The 19,676-nt window shown below is 36.2% G+C and overlaps 2 protein-coding genes and 1 long non-coding RNA gene across 3 annotated transcripts; 1 reads left to right on the forward strand and 2 right to left on the reverse strand.

The window, feature by feature from the left end:
• Nucleotides 1-1,011: 1,011 nt before the first annotated feature.
• On the reverse strand, nucleotides 1,012-3,067 carry LOC105038243 (uncharacterized). Its single transcript, XR_830690.3, has 2 exons — nucleotides 2,272-3,067; nucleotides 1,012-1,586 (listed from the first exon to the last, which is right to left on the reverse strand). It is a non-coding gene; the product is annotated as an uncharacterized lncRNA (long non-coding RNA).
• A 5,656-nt stretch (nucleotides 3,068-8,723) lies between these two features.
• On the forward strand, nucleotides 8,724-10,905 carry LOC105038296 (uncharacterized). The gene is made up of 5 exons (XM_010914093.3): nucleotides 8,724-8,855; nucleotides 8,985-9,098; nucleotides 9,965-10,035; nucleotides 10,125-10,190; nucleotides 10,275-10,905. Exons 1-5 carry the CDS (start codon nucleotides 8,801-8,803, stop codon nucleotides 10,530-10,532), a joined length of 564 nt encoding a protein of 187 aa, XP_010912395.1. The 5' UTR covers nucleotides 8,724-8,800; the 3' UTR covers nucleotides 10,533-10,905.
• A 983-nt stretch (nucleotides 10,906-11,888) lies between these two features.
• LOC105038377 (centromere protein C-like) lies at nucleotides 11,889-19,498 on the reverse strand. The gene is given in 13 exon segments (XM_019849038.3): nucleotides 11,889-12,254; nucleotides 12,777-12,884; nucleotides 13,018-13,132; nucleotides 14,524-14,606; nucleotides 15,132-15,180; nucleotides 15,261-15,461; nucleotides 15,538-16,217; nucleotides 16,298-16,521; nucleotides 17,504-17,606; nucleotides 17,716-17,804; nucleotides 18,166-18,353; nucleotides 19,138-19,160; nucleotides 19,163-19,498. Coding segments are annotated over 13 exon segments (2,100 nt in total). The 5' UTR covers nucleotides 19,284-19,498; the 3' UTR covers nucleotides 11,889-12,138.
• Nucleotides 19,499-19,676: the final 178 nt, after the last annotated feature.

The raw sequence follows: 19,676 nt of genomic DNA on the forward strand, positions 1-19,676 counted from the left end.
TTGCGGAGATAGCTTACATCCATTAATCCATAGTTGGAGGCTATTGAAGAAGCTCTGCAGCACTTGAGTTGGCCCATGTGGAAGGCCTTTTTGGCCCACGATGATCCGAGCGCTAGCAATTTGGAAGTGTTAACGGAATCAGGTCTAATCTTGCTACAATCCACTTGGATTTTCTTTTGCCCGGTAGTGGGATGTGCAATTTAGTTAAATATGTGCTGATCATTTTGCGCATTACATAACCAGTATTTATCATTTCTGAAGAAAAGTTTTTTTTTTTTTTTTTTTTTGGGTAAGATCTGAAGAAAAGTTTAATAACGAGTATTCTTAGCATTTAAATTTTGGTTTTAATGGTGTGACTGGTGAATGATGAATGATCAGCATGATTTGGTCTAATCTTTTCCCTAAAATTATCCTTCCGAGCAAAGAATCAACTGCATGTGCTTTGACTCATTTTTGCCCGCTTTCTGAAAAAATTTTTGGTAGGACGGGGGAACCCACTTTTGCTTATTCTCCACATTTTATCCATGCCCATGACGCAGCGAAGGCTGTAAGAGCTCTGCCAACTGATTCCAGCGGTCATAGAAAGCGGAGAGCTCTCGGGTTTTGCATGGTGTCGCGTGCCATGGGGTCGCCAGGAGAGGCAGAAAGAGAGAAATGCTGCAGTAGAGCGGTTAAAAAGAGAAATGTGATGGATGATGGAACATCATTCCGTCAACAAGTCATTTTCTCACTTCATAGATCTCACATCACGAAAATGAAATCGATTAGGTGTGGCGTCACTCGTTCCTTGCGGGCGAGATGCAGGTGGATTAGGTCGACAATCAGCATCGAGTGGCCCTGCACCACACATTAATCCCACCATCCACTTGGCACAATTTATGGGTTTAATTCAGTCCGAAATTGTAACAGCTTCCAAATTATTCGACCTTTTAATATTCTTGAGAGACTGGAACATGGCACAGGGAAGATAGCGAAGAATCGATAAAAATTTATCCTATTTATATGAGAAAGTAGAAATTAATCGCATCTCACTATTATTTTCAATTGCAAGCATACATACAGAATCTGCAAGATCAGACAGTTAGGATCATAAGAGCATTCCGCTCGATAGTTACAACCAAAGTCATTTTTTATTTCTAAGATAGAGAAATGTCATGATCATGTTAGCTTTGAGTATTCTGTTCCGATCTAATGGTTGCAGTCGAGAAATATTCTATTCTTATCCAATGAACAGCCAAAAATTTTGCGGAACTGATAGCAACAACATCTTGGTGGATGACTTAGTCAATGAGTAATTTTTTATATCATCCCAACCCAGTGACTTGTTCATCAGCATCCCTAAGCCTATTATCATTGAGTGGAAAAATCAATTCAACCATTATGAACTTGGCCACGGCGCTCACAAAGAGCCTGTTTACGTGGAGGACTCCCTGTCTCATACCAGAGGACCATGCTGAAAAGATCGAAAACTATAATCTCCTTGTAATTGGAAGAACTACTGATATCCTTTCCAAAATGAACTCTGATGCAAGCAAATATGGGCAAGTTAGGCACGCGGGCAGACCTTGAAAAACATCCAGATCCACCTGTGGATGGCACGGAAAACTCAGATAATTAACAGACTATTTGGTGCACTTTAGGTTTTGCACCGTAGTTAATATTTTTTTCAGATAATATTAAACTTGCATCTATTCTTTTAGATAAATATTATAAAAAAATTAATCAATTTTTTTATTAATCAATTTATCCATATTCTCATATTTACTTTTTCATGAATAATACTTTTTCATAAAATAAAAAAAAAAAAATCTTATTCACTTAGAAGATGGCTGATTTATTTTTTTATTAATCAGTAAAATAGGTATTTAATTTTATTCTTAAAATATCTCATTTCCGATGCCTTCGTTATTTAATACCCAATAGCTCAGTCATCCATTTTTTTTAAATCTAAAAAGTATAAGAAATATTATAAAAAATATGAATAAATTTTAGTAATTTACTTACGAAATAGTAATGCAAAAGAATATGGGTAACAGATTTCGAAACCATTTTTTCAAAAAATATAGATAAATTATTTTTTTTATCTGAAAATATTTATTTAAAAAAATTAAATTTTTAGATGAATTTTTTACCTACAAATTAAAGAATGAATCCTAAGCTAAGAGGGTCTGGACAGCCGAAGGTCAGAGAACCTCGTACCAAAATTTACTCAAAAAAAGACTTATACCCATGAAAAAAATAATAAAAAAAAACAGAGACGAGAGAACTCACCTGCTGAAGTTTGGGAAAAAAAAAGGCTTCATGTCTTCCAAAACATCCCGCAATGTTTTGCAACTCGGTTTTTCCCGAACAATCAAGAAACGAATTCGGCATTTTGACTCTCTTTCAGCAACCAGATTAAATGTAGGCGTGTCACACCAAAAACCGGGTTTACACACTTTGGGAGGTCCTTTTGGGGGTGGCGTAAATAGCAGCACAGGACCTTCACAATAGACGTGGGAGCAACAAGTGGATCTGTATATATTTACATCAAAAAGACGAGAATTTCTTGGGGAATATAAGCATACCTGGCACCTTTATTGTCTCCTTCTACCATGAATCACCTTCTGTTTTTGGGAAGTAAGACGCTCACCGCAATGAAGGGTCGTGCGGTTTACAGAGAGAGAGAGAGCACATCCCTCTCAAAGCACCCGAGAGGCTTTGAGATCAGATGACGTGGAGCTCTGTAGACTGCACGACTCTTCGTTTCGATGAGACAAGATCCCTTCTTCTCCTCCACAAGGATGGAGGAATTATATCCTACACGCTCATGTGCCACACATGGAGGTAGGTATAAAAAAATAAAAATTTATATCCTACATCATATATACCATATGGCGGTGCACCGCTTGTTTCAATGGATCCATCTTTTGGATGAGTGCTTGATGAATAAGACTCATATGAATGATGGTCTACTATCGATGTGGTGCACCGTTATGCAGTGCACGTGGTGCATGGTATATAATTTCTAATGTTGAAAACCCCAGTAGTGGTGTGGAAAAAGAAAAGAAAACTCTCCAACCAGGAGACACGGCTTTTGTTTTTGTACTCCTGAAAGTGATTTATAACATATAGAACTGACAGGTCCTACAAGATATATTGGTGGTTTTCTCTGGTTCAACCCGAACCGGGGACGGTTGTAACAGGTGCAGCTGGTGCATGGCCGCCCTGAACTTGTCGCCTAGCTAGCGGGAGATACAATATATATAGAGCTTAAAGCATTAAAATAAAATAAAGGCGATGGCCTCCAGAGCGCACGGCTTTGAAGGGGGAAAACCAGACACGCCCGTTTCAGTTTTGAAATTTTTTCGTTTCCCATGCGTGTACGACTGTAAAAGAAAATTTCTTTAAACAAAAAAAATATGAGTACGACATTGTTTTTTTTTAAAGGGTGCAGGCGAGGTCTTAAGCCTTTAAAAAACGCATCTAGCCGTGGTTCCCGGTTACTTCTGCTTTAGGCCATTATAATAATGATTCTAAAGATGGTTATTTCTTTCTAGAATTGTATTTAAGAATTTTCTCCAAAAACAGTCATTAGTACTAGTACGGTGGCTGCTATAATGAAAATGGACAGACAATATAGCAGAAAAATAATGATATTTTTTTTCTAGTCATTTTTCATTGAATTAAAAAGTATTATTCGTTTTGGACCGTGCTATTACTTTTGGAGGAAAGTCTGATAAAAATTTGAATTTTAAAAACAGCATTTTACATAGAAAAAGGTATAAATAAAACGATGGACATTATTTATATTATAACAAACTATTCTGATGCGAAATGATGTGACATAACATTCATCATTTTTCCTTGTTATTATATATAGAAGTGGGAGGGGGCGGAGACACCATCAAGTGGCCGGACATAATCTGTCATTATATGTTTATTAATCTTTAGAACTTCAGTGCACCATTATCCATTGAAGCTAACATGAAAGGCGTTTGCTTTGGATAATGTGTTGTTCGAGGAGCCTGGTTCAGGGGTGGCTCAAAAACTAAATATTAAAATATAATTTTTTATTAAACTCTATGTAAGTATTTTATTGAAATTTTATTTTTTTAATTTTTTGAGATACAAAATTTTTAATTAAATTTTTATAATAAATTTTTTCTAATATTTTTTTTTCAATTTATAATATAGTTGATCTATTTAATTTTTTTTGAGATATTGTTGATCTTAAATAAAATTTTATTAATTTTAATTTTAAATTTTTTTTTCTATCAAAGCAACACTTATTAAAATTATTAATATTATTCTAAAAGTAATATATGCATTTGAAAAAGAGTTGAGTCATTTTATATGATTGAGTATGTCCATTGGACTGTTATTCTTCACTTGTATAATTTTTTTTAAATTTTTAGTTCTGAAAATAAATCTAAATCATCAATATCAGAGTAGTTATTATATTTTAAGAAACATTCAAGATTAAGACAATATTCTTTCAAACTATCATTGTTTAATGACTTTGATTTTTTATCGCTAAATATAAAACTAAATATATTTTCAATATATCTGAAACTGTTCTAATTTTTTTTGGAGTAAAAAAATTGCTTGATTTACTATATATAAGAAATAATTAATTCTAAATATTTCTTCAAGAGATTTTATTATTTTATTGTAAATATTCTCATCAAATTATTTCTTTCTATAAATGATACATTTATCATAAAATTTAGGCTCTATTTTTATTTCAAATATATTTTTTTTTAAAAAAATCATAGTAGATACAAATCTATATTCTCTATATTTTTCAAAAATAGAAAGAAGACATTTTAGTTGTTCTATAGCAACATCAATATGCATATTTTTTGATTGTAAATTTTTACTAACTAAGTTAACAGCAAATAATATATTATACCAAATAGTCATACCCAACAAAAACTCAAAATTTTCAAACTCATATGTTGCTAAGTAATTAGCTTCACTTTTAGTTTTAGAATTTTCACTAATTTCTGCTAATTTCAATAAAACATCTCTTATTTGTGGAGCTTGAAATCTTATTGCTTTAACACTTTCAATACGACTTTTTCAATGTGTTTCTGACAATGATTTAAGAGTTAGATCAGATATATTATTATGTAAAATTTTTTATCATTTAGTAAAAGAAGAAAATAATAAATATATATATTGTACCACTCTAAAAAATGATATAACTTTAGTACAAGAATTAGCCTTCATATATTTCTGTTTGCCCTTCATATTATATCCAATATGAAGCCTTTTTTGTACACGACTATAGGAGTTTATTTAGAAATATATACTATGTACAAAACATCTGAACATAGCCCCAATACAAATATTTGCATTAGTAAATGGAGAGGACTAAGTTCAAAAAGTAAAAAGAAAACAAAAGAAACAATAACTATGAATAATACAGTAGATCCAAAAGGTAAAAAAATCGTTAGAAAAGGAATATTAATCTAAGTAACCCAGCCAAACTTTGAACCTGAACAAAAAGTGTGTAGTATGCTGAAGCAGGGATAAATGGCCTCCATCTATAATAGTAAAGATTTAGCATGATTGTTATAAAAGGTGCTGTTAAAAGTGAAGGGAATCCATAGCACGATTCAAGTTGAACTTTCTTTTTATAAAAAAAAAAATAACAATGCAGCATTATTTCTTTGACCACGCTATTGCCAGTCCCAGTTGCCACATGTGTCGCAACTCAAGAAAGGAAAAAAATAAAAGAAACAAACCGATGCATGGAGACTCTGACCTTCCGTCTTTCTTGCCGTCGCTCAGACGTCGGAAGCCCGAAAACCCCCCGCCGTGGTGCCGCCGAAAGCCTGAAACTCTGCCCCACTAGAGATATCCCTCAACCGTGGTATGTCAGCTGTCGGAGATCAGGAGACGCCTCTCAAGTCAGATCGTTACCGTCGGATGGTGGGATGGGTCCGCATCCTCTCTATCGACGGTGGTACCACCGGTGCTTTTGATGGCCTTTTCATTAGTGTCGCCCTCACTTGCCTCAAGGCCCCTCTCTGCAAGCTCTCCGGTGACCCCACTGTCCGAATTGCCAACTTCTTCGCCCACGGCCCGACGGACAACTGCTCTTCTCTGCCTCGAAGCCTCCTCACCCACTTCTGTCTCGTCGCTCCCGCTCGTCGTCTCCTGTCTCGCCGTCTCCGTCTTTGTCTCCAGTGCTGTTCATCTTCTCGTGTCTGTAGGTGGATGGCTGGATGTGGTGCAAATGGATGGCAGAGGGAGGGGGGCTGGGGGCCTAAAATAAATTGGGGCCTAAAACCCTTGCTTTGGTGGCCTTACCCTTAAGCCGGCACTGGCCTGGTCTCTCTATGATTACGTGAGAAAAAGGGAAGCTATATGCATATTTTCCATCGGAACCATCGTAATTGTGATTGAAAAATTGGTTTGCATTTTCAATGACCTATCAACTCCTTATTTTTCCAAGGATTTTGCATTGTAATTTTGCCTAACGCCGTTGACAGCTCATATGGCCTTCCACACCGAATCTATCTGTTTTCATGACTTAACTGCGGAAGAATTGAGAATTTTGCATTTTGAATCCTCTTATTTTTATGTATGCATCTGTCTTCTTTTGCAAGATTCTTTTTAAATTTTAAATGGTTTCAAAATATAGCTAGTGTATGTTGACAAATGAACTATAGCTCGTGAACGTGCATTACATGCTTGATAAATATATATAGTTTCTGATAGCAAAAAATATGTGCATAGTATCAAAATTTTATACACATTTGTATAAGAAAATGTATGCATTTGCTGTCAAGGATACTCGCTCAGCTTCATCTTAATATATGATTTGGGTGCATCAACTACTCTGGGGGCAAAAGCATCCAAAAGTTTTAAATCTAGCTAATTCTTGAAGAAAAAAAAATTATGTCCAACTGATGACTCAGATAAGTTTCAGCTATAAATCAGTAAGATTGCTTCATTGGCATGGGTGTTCTAGGTTTGAAATATAAAAATTGCCTCTCTGCACTTAAGGGTGAGCTTGTATACATCTGATCCTTCTTAGATTTGCAATGGCAAGAGTCTCATGTGTTGGAACGCCTTCTTTATTTAAGCTAAAACTTTTTGGCTTGAAATTTTTATTCCATGTTAATGCTATGCTTGTAGGCAGAGCACAAACCTGCAAAGCAAAAAGGTAAACTATGAAATTGTCTAATAAAATTACGCAAGGCGCTAGCTTTGCTTCAGTATGAAGACGAGTCATTGATAGCTTTTTTGTGAACTCTACTATCATATTTTGCATTTGCTGTGACTTTGACTGCTAATTGGTGGAATAGAGAGATCACATATTGGTGGAATGACTTTTACATTTACGATCAAGTTTTCATTTCACTAGAATGAGCTAGTGACTTTGATTTTAGCATAATCTACAATATTATCAAGCTCTGTAAAATGAAAATTATTTTAGGTTTTCTTCCAGCATATTCTTTATAATTGTAGAGCATATATGCAGAGCAATTGGTTAGACATCATCATGCAATTTAAATGTCGGTTGCTCAGGAGCCATGCAGGAAGGGGAACCTAAGCATCAGGTAATCAAGTTTGATGTGAAGTTCGCATCAAAATGGACAAGCAGTGCACCACAGGAACAACTCGAGACGAGATGAGGGGGCGGCAATCCGAGATGAGGTCATAATAAAGGGACTCGTAGAAACAAGGTTGATTGGCATGGCGCACCTCACATGGTGATGCAGTTGGTGAAGAGTATAATTTCTCCGAGCATCCAATTCATTTTTGGAAGTTGATAACAGTTGGAAAAATTAACTGTTTACTCGAGGATTGTGGTATAGATTTTTATCCATAAACTCTACATATTCATTTCGTTGTGAGAAAAATTTTTCTTTCTGATAAATAATTTTTCAAAAAATTATTTTTTATAAAATTATTTTTTCAAAATATGATTTTGACATATTTAGTTGATAATAAAAAAATAGCTTATGTTTGGTAAAGCATCTATTTTTCTGAAAAAATCGTATAAAAAACTTAATATCTATATATTTTTGCTCCCAAACTTTATATAAATAATAATAATATATAAATATAAATATTTATTAATATATTATAATATAATATTAATTTATTATATTAGTATAATACTATTATATATTAATATTATATTAATATTTTAACCTAATAAATTTATTGATATAGATATAAATATAATATCCAATATCATATTATATTAATATAAATATTAACATATTAATATTATATTAATATTAATATTATACTAGTATAAATATTAAAATAATATTATAATATTATAATATTAATATTATGTTATATTAATATAAATATTAGGAATATATTACTTTTTAATATTTTATCTTAACTATTCATTAATATTTTATAGAATTTCAATCTTTAATCTCAAAAAAATATTTAAAAAAAATTATCAATTTTTATTTCATGAACAATCTCAAAATCCATCTCTTCTATATATTTTTATTTTTTATGAAATATGAGAAATATGTTTTCATAAGAAGAATTTTTTTTTATGTTTTCATCTCTTAAAACTTCAATCAAAAAAAAAAAAAAAATCAAATTACCTTTTGCTCCCTCAAATTCCGTGAACCAAACCACTCCTATGTAAAATTTCTATTCCAAAATCTCTGGGAATCGAAATCGGGTTATCATATTCGGATCTGGATCTTATAAGATCCGATCCGTCAGAGTCCCACCAACTTGCATCCTCGACGCTGCTTTCTAGGGTTTTTCAATTTTTTTGACTTTTCCGAAGACGCTGCTGCTCTCTTTGGATTGGAGAGCACCACCAATGGCGGAGACGAGGAAGGAACTCTTGGATCAACCTTCGAAGCCTTCTCTCCTTGGTACTCTTCTAATATCTTTCCATTAATTTCGTCTTTTCTTTGAATTTATTGAGCGGACGCCGAAATTTTAAGTAATTTTTCCGTGCTTCAAAACCCTAATTTTTATTCGGCTTCTTCTGAGATTCGCAGAGACCCTTCTCCTAGGTAGCAAAGATCCTTCGCGCAGAAACCCACCCTTCGAGGCCCGAGCCGATGGGGACGCGAAGGGAAGACCTATCACTACCGCAGTTCCTAGGAGCCAAGGTAATGATGAAAATTTTATGGTTTGTTCTTCCCCCTCTAGTTTGAAAGCTTGATATGGCCATAGAGGCGAATTGATTTTTCTATACTTTGCTAAAAATTGTATCTTTATTCGTTCTTCATGCGCGAGAACTTGCCTTGAGCTCTCTTCTTTGTCCCTTCGCTTGCAGTTTCTTTCTTTGTCATCTGGCTTCGTTACTTATTCCTTGCCTGCTTTTTTCTGACGCATTCTCTTATTCTTGCGGGTCTTTGTTCTACTGTCATTCCTAGTTGGATAAAGAGTCATGTAGGTTTTAATGACTTCATAGTCATCTGTAAGGAATAAGGATACATGCTGGTGACTAAAACAAATTGCGATGAGAAGTTGTGGGATGTCGAACTTAAAAAGTACATCCGATGATTAATTGGTTAGGTTGGGACAATCCAAGAGAAAGGAAATGCAAATGTGCTATTTGGTTAGAAGAGAAGAAGAGAGGAACCAATTCTCTCATTCATTTGGTTATAGGAAGGATTGAAAATAAGAGAATTTTAAATTCTCTCATAGCAAATCAGGAGAGAAGAGAAAAGAGAAGCAATTTCTCTTCAGCCCCTTTTTTTAATATATTGAAAATTGGAGAGAAAAGAAAATCTCCTTCATCCCATGTTCTGTTCATTTCTTTTCTCTTCTCTCTCTCTCTCTCTCTCTTTCTCCTTTTCTTTTTTCTCCTGTGTTAATAAGATCCCTTTCATTTTGCCAGTATGTGATGCATCATAATGAATAGATAGCTTTTTTAGCCCTTAAATTAGAACGGATTTGTCTTGGTAACCAATTTTTGAAGCTTACTGAAATTTTTATCCTACCTCATTCTCTTGATTGATTTGCACGTCAGTTCTTGGAAAAGTGAAGGATTTTTTAGGAGTAATGGCCGAAGCAAATGAAAAATTGAAGGTTGATGCCCAGGTAAGCTTTCAATCGTGAGAAAGGCTCTATTGTATTATCTCATGTTTCACTTTTGATCAATCCATTATTTATTATTTGTCTTATTGCAGAGTAATTCTCGTGCAGATTATAATATAGAAGTGGTTAGCGGCAGTGAACAAGAATACATTGAGATGGTAAATAAGCTAATCTGTAAGCTATAAAAATTTCAGGGGCATTCTTGCGGTTATTGATTAATGGTGGATGTAACGTATATGCAGGATTTGCTTCTGGGTGTGACTGACCTTCATACTGCTGAAGCTGTGGCAGCAGCTGAGGCCGCCATGGGTAGCATTCGGCCTGCAATGAACTCTATTAGCAGCAGCTCATCTGACACTGAAGATGATAGTGATGATGGCAGTTGCAGTAATGGTGAGATAGATAGATGTGGTTTGGACAAGAAATCGCGTACAGAGAACAATGAGTCAATGCATAAAAATAAGCCAAATAAGCGGCCAAAGATTGTTGTCCTGAACTAAAAGAGTTGTTACATAGATATCACCATCTGAAAGTATTATGGCCAAAGAAGATGATCCTTGGTCATCAGGAAATCCCTGTTTAACTATGACTTAAGCAATTGCTGTTGGGGTGGCTTCTTTCGAATATATGCTGCTTCTGCATATCAGGAGGGAGTTGGTTCACTACCCGGGTTTTATTAGGGAACAGATAATGTTACCATTTGCCATCCCAGTGATCTTTTATTGACTCCGTGAAGTCTACCTGATTGTTGTATTCCCTTGTTAAAGGGCTAGGACCTCAGCTTTTGACTATAGAGTGGTTTATCAAGTTTCAGAAACAAATCTGTTCTCGGCAACCTGTTTTCCAGAGCATGTAAATTAGTTTTTTGTCAAATGTTTGGTGATTAGACAATCTATTATTAAAGTTTTCGATAGCCAAACTGTCGATCTAATCACATTTAACGAATCATCTTAGTGATTTCATCGCAAGTGGGTTTTCTTTTTAGAGTTCTCAAATTGAAGGTCAATTAAGCATATGAAGCAAAGCATCGTCTCTGGTACGTGAGAAGGCGTCATGCGTGGAATTTATCCATTTGCCATGGTTCAGGCCGGGTGAGATTTATGACAAATCAATTGAAAAGTAATTGCCAACCAGACTTGACCGTCTTAACCAGGGGCATCATCCATCAGTGTTACTCCATGCGGGGCCAAGACGTTGATCTCATGAACAGCCAATATTTTGGTTTTTCTATGAACAGAGATGCTGATCTCATGAACAGCCAATATTTTGGTTTTTCTATGAACAGAGATGCTGATCTCATGAACAGCCAATATTTTGGTTTTTCCTGGTGAAGCAAAAATTATTGCATCAAAAGCTATTGCTTCTACGACAAGGAAAAGATATCGCATCTGAGAACAATTAAATTTTATAGCAAATTCAAAATCGGGTATCATAAGATTATATTTCAGAGTCGAATCAGCTAGCAGCCCTTCTAATGTCAACAAAATACAAACAAACACCTGATCAAAATTATCTTTTATAAAATTATATCTTCAAAATCCCAGTAGATTCATGGCTCATCTATTAGGCGTTGGAGTATTGCAAAAAAGAAATCATGGGATGAGAGTAACATCCAGAGATTTGTAATAGCCACATTTGCTTGGACAAGATCCGCAGTGTCCATCTGTCTTTGATTTGTTATCTTAACTGCTAGAGAGCTCAAAAAAACAATTGTAGTTTAATAACAATTTTCATCTGTTACCATATCCGGAATAAATTTCATAGCGTTTAGTGATGAAAGGCTCCAAGGGCAGCCTACCAACTCCAAGAAAGCTGCTAACCATATTTTTTGCCATCCACAAATGCGATAAAACCCATACTACCGGAAGCATAAAGAATTTTTTTTTGATAAGAAAGCATAAAGAATATCAATGCAATATTGATACCTTACAAGTTACAGGAGACTTGACATTTAGCTCAAAATACCGTTGCCGGCCAAGTTCCAAAATTGAACTACAATCTATCTGTACCCTTTAGACAACACTTCAGGGTGACTAACAGACAGGTCATTAGGGTGAGGAGCATACTAGAATAGCTGTCATAAAGAGGAAACGGAAAAGTATCAGCTCAATGGAGTCCTGCTTGAGCTACGAGGTCTGCATATTCCTCCGAGACAAATGACTTAACCTTCAGCGCTGGGTTACCTGGTGATGCGTACTTCACCCCAATGACTGTTGCCAAGCCTGCAACACAACAAATGTTTAAATCTATAAAAGTTCTTGCTGTATTAAATCTACAGCATACTGAAAAGAATCAGTACTCTGTATGGAGGTTCATAAGAAATTAATTTGCTCCCCCATAATGATTGAGGCTGTAGAAGACTAATATGCTTGTCTATTAACAACACTGGCATCATAGAATAATTGATGCATGCAGTACAAAATAGGATACATTAAACTCCAGCATATGTTAATCATATAAAAACACATCTTTGTGATATATCAAGAATAAATAATATTTATAAATTCACGGAAGGCATTCAGTGAGCATTCTGAAAAATACAAAAGCTACCAGTAACATGAGAAGACAGTCCCAAGTAAGAGGAGAAACATCTAACAACATAGATGAATAAAATTTAATTATAATTCAAACCATTCTTACAAAGATTATAAAAGCATATATTACATCTTTTCAGATGTTTAATAATTGATAATCACAGAAAACAGATGACCTGCACTAGAAAGACTAAATCTTGTAATACTCACTGTCATGTATGCGCCCATATAAGAATCTTTCCCCGAGCCAATACTGCAGAGGCCTTGACCTAATTCTGGTGCTTCGCCTTATGCCAGATTTCCATGCCATCCCAGCATCTGACAATACAAAAAAAGCCACACTGATTATCGCTGCCAGATCAGCAGTAGCTTGAAAAAGATCCCGTAAACAAAAAGTCATAGAAATAAACCATTATAATTTGAACTTCAATTGCGTCATTCTAAATAGTACCTGCAAGGCTTTGTCTTCTTGAAACCAATTTTTTCCTGTTTTGTTTGTGACTTGGTGCTTTTTGCCTCCTTTCTCTGTTCTGAGGTGCTCCAGAAGCTCCCTGAAGACCTTGTCTCTGCGATCCAAAAAATATGGCATAATAATCAACATGGCAAACATATTATCCACTTGACACTTGCTGTAACTTACACAACAGAAGAGAATGTCACAACAGGAGCTGCACACAAAAATGGCATGATGCATTCATGTTCAAGCATGCTCACACAGAGGCATGTCCCCTGCATTATTGGCTTCATAGGTGTTGAAATTTGTAAATGCCCATATATAGATAATCCATATTCATTTCAAAGAATGTGGTCATACTTAGGTACTGAAACTATACCCATCTAGGCGGTAACAAGTTCAACTTCAAGAATGCAATATCCAATATTCAGGAAATGGCATCAGCCACATGACATGGTAAAAATTTGAACATATGTTGGCTAATTATAATACATGTTGGAGGATGATTAAGTGAATTATTTATGCATGTTACTTAAAGGAATCATGGTTGGCCACTTGTAACTCATTTCAGTAGGCTATTGCTGGAGTTAACTAGTTAAAAGAAGTTGTTAAGTCATTTGGATGAGAGGAATATATTTTTGGAGGGAACTACTCACTACTTCAATCCAAGGAAAGTACTTGTTAGACATAACTTTCCCTTTCAATATAAAAAGCAGAAAGAAGACTTCCTTGGGACCCTCTCAACTTATACAATTACAATGGTTTCCACACCACACTAATGGGATGTCTTAGCCTCTTATTCTAGGTTGGGTATCTTCTTTACAAAGGTCCGACCTGCTCTGGAGGGTATCTTAGTTTTTCTCAATCATATGTATTAAATCTATCGAGCCTATCTGAACTTAGATTGAATGAAGGTCAATGTTGTTTCCTTTCTTTTAATCTTCATGTCTTTGGTGCTTCTTTTACTTTCTTTTCATTTTAAACACTCCACAAATGGAGTAAATATTCGTTGCAACGGTGATACCATGTCAAACCTGTAACAAGCCAAACAAAAGTCGAAAATCGGTGGGGCAGTGTGGGGTATCATCACGGGAATCGGTGAAATACACAGCAATCAATGAAATGGAAGCGTTGTCATTGGTTTGTTACAAGTTTGTCGTGGTATCACCGTTGCAATGAATATTTACTCCCACAAATGTGAGTCCTTGCATCAAAGGCAAATTAAGAATGCATCTCTCTCATCAACCTCCCCATCAACCATGGTCAATCATGAGAAAATAAAATGCGCAAACAATGTTATTCTGCCAATTAGTACTTCGCAGAGAGGTAAAGTTGGAACAAAGATTGAGAACAAAGAACAATTTCAAATAATCACATACACTAACTTCATTGAAAAGTACTGAATCATCATGCAAACAATTGGGAGAAATAGAAAAAGGGGCAACAAAAGGAACTACACTTCTAGCACAAAATAAAGAAAATTTAAGCATAGAACTAGCCAACCTCATTATTTTCTTCTGGTAAGACACGTGCATTTTCTGATTGCACATCCATTGGAAGGACCGTTGTCGGAAGATTGGAGTTATCTGTCCATAAAGGGCAGAAATATATTAAACTCGCAACAAAGATCAAGCCCTTCATCATGATTGATGATGCATGGATTGGGTGAATGTGGTGGTCTTTGAGTTATAAAAATTAACTGGTGCATATTCTTGGGAATAGTCAAAATATTTAAAATAACACCAACTTCAACAAGGAGACTGGCCTTATATGCTTTTCTTCCAAATCAACTCTACAAGCTAAATAAGGTTTGCTCCTCCACCCTTACTTGCTATGACAAAACTAATAGAGCTCACAATTCAACAGCAACGGCATATTCTAAGGTGCAGAGACAAGTCATACCTCCTGCAGCTGTTAGAAAATTGAATTACCAGATGTCCTGTTAGACACTAAAAAACTAAAGGATATCGCACATTCTCTCGAGAGATGCAATTTCGCATGCATGAAAGTTTAAGAAGCAACGAGCAACATGGTAAGGATGTAATCCTTTAGTACAGTGCAATAAATGCAAGGACAGAATCTCAGGCAAGTTTGCAGCACCAAAATTATACCTTTAGAAGCCTCCATACCAACTACCACTTCCTGTGCCGGAATGGTTGCCTACAAGTTAGATCAGATATTTAGCACTAAGAATTCTGTTCAGAAACTGTACAGATGAGTACACCAAAAAGAACACTTGCCTCATCTTGCAAAATGTCATCAGGACCATGGAAGTTAGCATCAACATCAATTCCATAACTACTATGATTTTGAGGCATGTCGCTACCCTGTGGACGAGCCAAGCCTTCTCTTCCAATGGGAACCTTACAACCAGAAGTTGGATATTCAACTCCAGTATCTGGCTGATCCGAGATTAAAGCATCCAGCTGCATATCATTGCCCTAAAATATACAACCCAATATCAAAGTTATTAGTATCCAGTCATTCAACAATCAACTGAGCATCAGAAGTACTTGCCTCCTCTTCCATATGGCCATCAAGTCCACCAGATGCATCTTTGTCATTATCAAATTTATTGTTGCTTTGCTCCGTGGCATTTTCAAGCAAGCATGGGGAATATTCTGTTAGCTTTTCTTCTGTTGTGATCTTATTGTCAACAGTTCTATCTTCTCCAGAAACTGGTGTGTTCAATTTATCCACCAAACACAATCTTTTGCCATTTACCATCACTGGCCTGGAAGCATCACCAGCAATTGAATCATTCCTATCATGATGGCCAATATCAGCAGGAGGTGAAAGAGAGTTCTCATCTTCACCTTTACGTCTAGAAGAATCTCTGAAAATTGGTGCATCATTAATAGGAGGCCCTGAGTATGGATCTTCCAATGGATCTTTCGGCGAAATGCGCCTCTGCAAGATTGAAATTGCAGCAAGCGGACTTCTTGCTAGAGTTGATGAATTTTGTGAAAGTTGGCGGCCCTCTAACTCCTTTCTCATCACTCTACCCTCAAGTGTTCTAGTGACATTCTTCTGAACAGTATGCAATTCAGGGAGACACACTTTGCCTACATTAATTGACTTGATATGCAAGCTCTCCCGCAGCAGAGTTGCCCCTTCACCTTCATCCAAATCTTTAAATGAAATCAATAATTTATCTAAAAGATCATTAACATTTTTCTCCTTGTGAGTCACAGAACCTGGTAAAATAAATAACCATTCAGTTAGGAAAAACAGCACTGGTAGTAACAATTGGACAGTAGCAATATATTTAACGTACCTTGTCTTTCTTTAGCATCAAGGAGTTCACTATTTGTTTTCCTGGATTGTGAAGTGACACGTTGGTCAACTGTTCTAGGATGCAAAATATTACTTGACTCTGCAATAATCGAAGTGCTGGATGGGCTAAAAGTTCTTTTATCAGAAATTTCTTGTTGTGATTCCCTGAAGGCCTGGGCAGTATCAACTTTAGCGGGAAAATGATGTTTATAGCTTGCTGTCTTCCTGATACAAAAACAAAAGTCATAAATTGAATTAAAGATCTCATTTAAAAGAACACTCTAGCTTAACAAAATTGGATGATCGTGACAAGCATGGCAGATTTAGTCCTCATTAAAGAATTTAAACCCACGTGCTGTCCTTAATCTGGTAAAAGTTTAAGATTAAACTGCTGTTGTATGTCATACCACATTGGACAATTTTTTTGGGTTTGAAACTTAAGCTGCATGATATAGATTCGCCCACCAAAATTCGAGATCACTAACTATATATGGATTTTCTAAGATTGATCAATCAACCTTGTATACTAGTGTCCCAATTGGTGTACAACTATGTATCATATTGCAACCATTAATACTTGATCCGACTTCAGGATGCAATTTCCTTGGTAGAATGAATTTTGATGTTATGTGCCAATTTAAAGTTGCTAATAGGTCAATCTGGATCTCCACATGTCCCAATATTACTAAGTCATGTACGTTTGATTATTTTGACAATATTGGCCTCTATCAAGAATACAACTGAAACTCAAAAATGTAACTTTTTATATACACAAGAAGAAAAGGTGACAACATATATTATGTTGATGAGTCACTTTTACATCTCACTATGTAATACTGTAATAATAAGCTAGTAACCAGCAATATACCATGCGATATGCTAGATCTCAGCAGACAAACACAAGCACACATCTTAATGCTCTGAATGTTGTTCCTGGCTTGCAAACTCAATTTCAGAGGGAAAAAATCTCTTTTTCTTCCTTCCTTTTTAACTAAGAATGAAAGGTGAGGAGGGTGTGGAGAAGGATGTTTCCATTCTCCTTCATCAAGATGATATGTCTGCATGCAAGTAGAGGAGAAAGAAAGTACAGAAAACAATTATTCTCCAGTGACGATGATCAGTGCAGATGATGGAAATCCATGCATGAAGAAACCAGTTACCAAGCACGCTCATGAAGAAACCAGTTACCAAGCAAGATCAAACATACCCCAAAATTCCAGGACGACGCTTGCGAGCTGTTGGGGACTGGTGATGCTCGAGCAGATCAGTATAAACCTCTCCCCTCAGTTTCTTCAATTCTTTATCAGCATCTACACTCCATACACAAGATAGGACAATAAAATTTCCAAGGTTACTGCAATGTACACTAAAATTATCAGGTGGACAAGAAGTGCAACTTCCAAAGTGGCAAAGGATTACTTTCAAGCTGCTCAAAGGCCAAGAAATACTCTTCTGGGTCTTCAATGTGATCAAAACCAGAATCAAAGTCCATTTTTGGCACAGAATGGCTGTCGACAGACAGAATTGCAAAGCTTAGTGAGTAACTGATTAATTTAAAAAAAAAAAAAAAACAATTACTAAAACACAACATGGTGATACTGCAACAATAAATACACAAAAAAGGAATGCTAATCTTGATATCACAGTCATGCCATGGGACAGGTGGATGGCAGTCTCCTATCCATCCAAGTGAAAATATCGTTCAACCCATTCAGCCCATGGCACCAATATTAGAACTCATCCAAGGATCCAGCGTCTAAAATGAACAAATCTGTTAACATGCAGATCCCCAGTGGATATCATAGGCATAGAATATAGGCTGACCTAAAACCAGCATCCAATACGACAAATTGCTAAAAACTGCTTTACCTTGAGTTAGGCTTTAAAGAAAACTGAGCCCGTTTTCGACCCAATGCTGGTCTTCGTCCTTGGGGACGGTCCTTGACATCTGCAGAAATGGCTTTGTCTCCATACTCAGAATGTGGACTTGGAAAGTTGGAACAACTCTTCTTGATTTGTTGCGCCTGTTCCAGAAACTCCTTCGAGCCCTTCAATGCCTGCTCTAGCATGAAAGATAAAATTTTCATTAGTTCTTCCAATTAAAACAAACAGAAGCACATATACTTGGTTCAAAAGATTTTTTTAATAAAAAAAAGTGTATTGGAAGATGCAATCGCTTTGTTGATTCTACATCCTTAGCCGCAGGTCATAAGAGCTTGATACCGGCCGAAAGTTAGAACCCAAAACTGATACTAACAAGAAGACTTGATGCTTTGAGCCGCTGGTATGCAACAGTCAGGACAACCAACCTCGACTAATCCGGCTATGTACTTCGAAATTTGACAAAGTTGGACTGCATCGCACGTGATGCAACTATATAAGTCCTTATTTCTATCCAGGTAGAAAATACCCTAGCCCAGAAAGAATGTAGTTCCAATGCATCAGAATGTGACTGGGAGAAAAAAAAAAAAAAAAATCCGATAGAAAAAATAGGGATTTCTTTACATAGTTTTAACGCATAAGAAAGAATGCAGTTCCAACGCATAAGAATACCCTAGCCAAGAAAGATGCAATTCCAACCCAATCGAATACCCTAACCGAGAAAGAACGCAGTTCCAACGTATAAGATGAGCAGGAGAAAAAGAATCTGACCGAACCCTATAACTTATCTCTAGTCAGGGTTTTTAGCACCAGGGGAAAAACAAACCACTAAAAGTTTGATAAGATAATCCAGAAACCCTATATTTTGTCAATCAAATCAAAGATCTCGGTCATCTAAAAGACTAGATTTCGGAAAACAAAAAGTCTGTGATATCTGAATTTGGAGTAGGAGACGGTTACCATGGACGTGAAGAGATTTCGGTCGCTTCCTCTTCCTCCGCCTCCGGGGCATGGAGATGAGTTCCAAGGGTTTGAGAGAGGAAAGAGAGGACGGAGCAATCCGCGAAGGGATCTTCGACGTGTGGGCGCTCGAGCTCAGTGGCCATTCATGGCGATTTCGAGTACCGGAAACCCTAGACTGGCGAGGAGACGGGGAATGCACGATGCTTTCAAAATGAGGAGCGGGAGCAGCGTCCGGTGCGGGGCGGCGCGAAGTGACCGTAATGCCCTTCCGACCCGGTTTTGCTCGACCTCGGCGGAGATTCCCTTGGAGTTGGAGAGGAACTGCAGCGGATCGCGTTACTCTGACGGCCTTTTCAAAATTATTTATTTATTTCTTCCGCATTTCGGCAGGTCCCCTCGGAAGAGAAATTATTGATTTTTTTTATAAGAATAAAAAAATTATTGATTAAAACGATCATGGTACGCATATTTGAATCATCCAATAAAAAAATTATTATATTATTTATTATTAAAAATTTAAAAAATTATAAAAATCT

The sequence above is a fragment of the Elaeis guineensis genome, chromosome 2 (genome assembly GCF_000442705.2).
Source record: "Elaeis guineensis isolate ETL-2024a chromosome 2, EG11, whole genome shotgun sequence".
Taxonomy (NCBI): Eukaryota; Viridiplantae; Streptophyta; class Magnoliopsida; order Arecales; family Arecaceae; genus Elaeis; species Elaeis guineensis.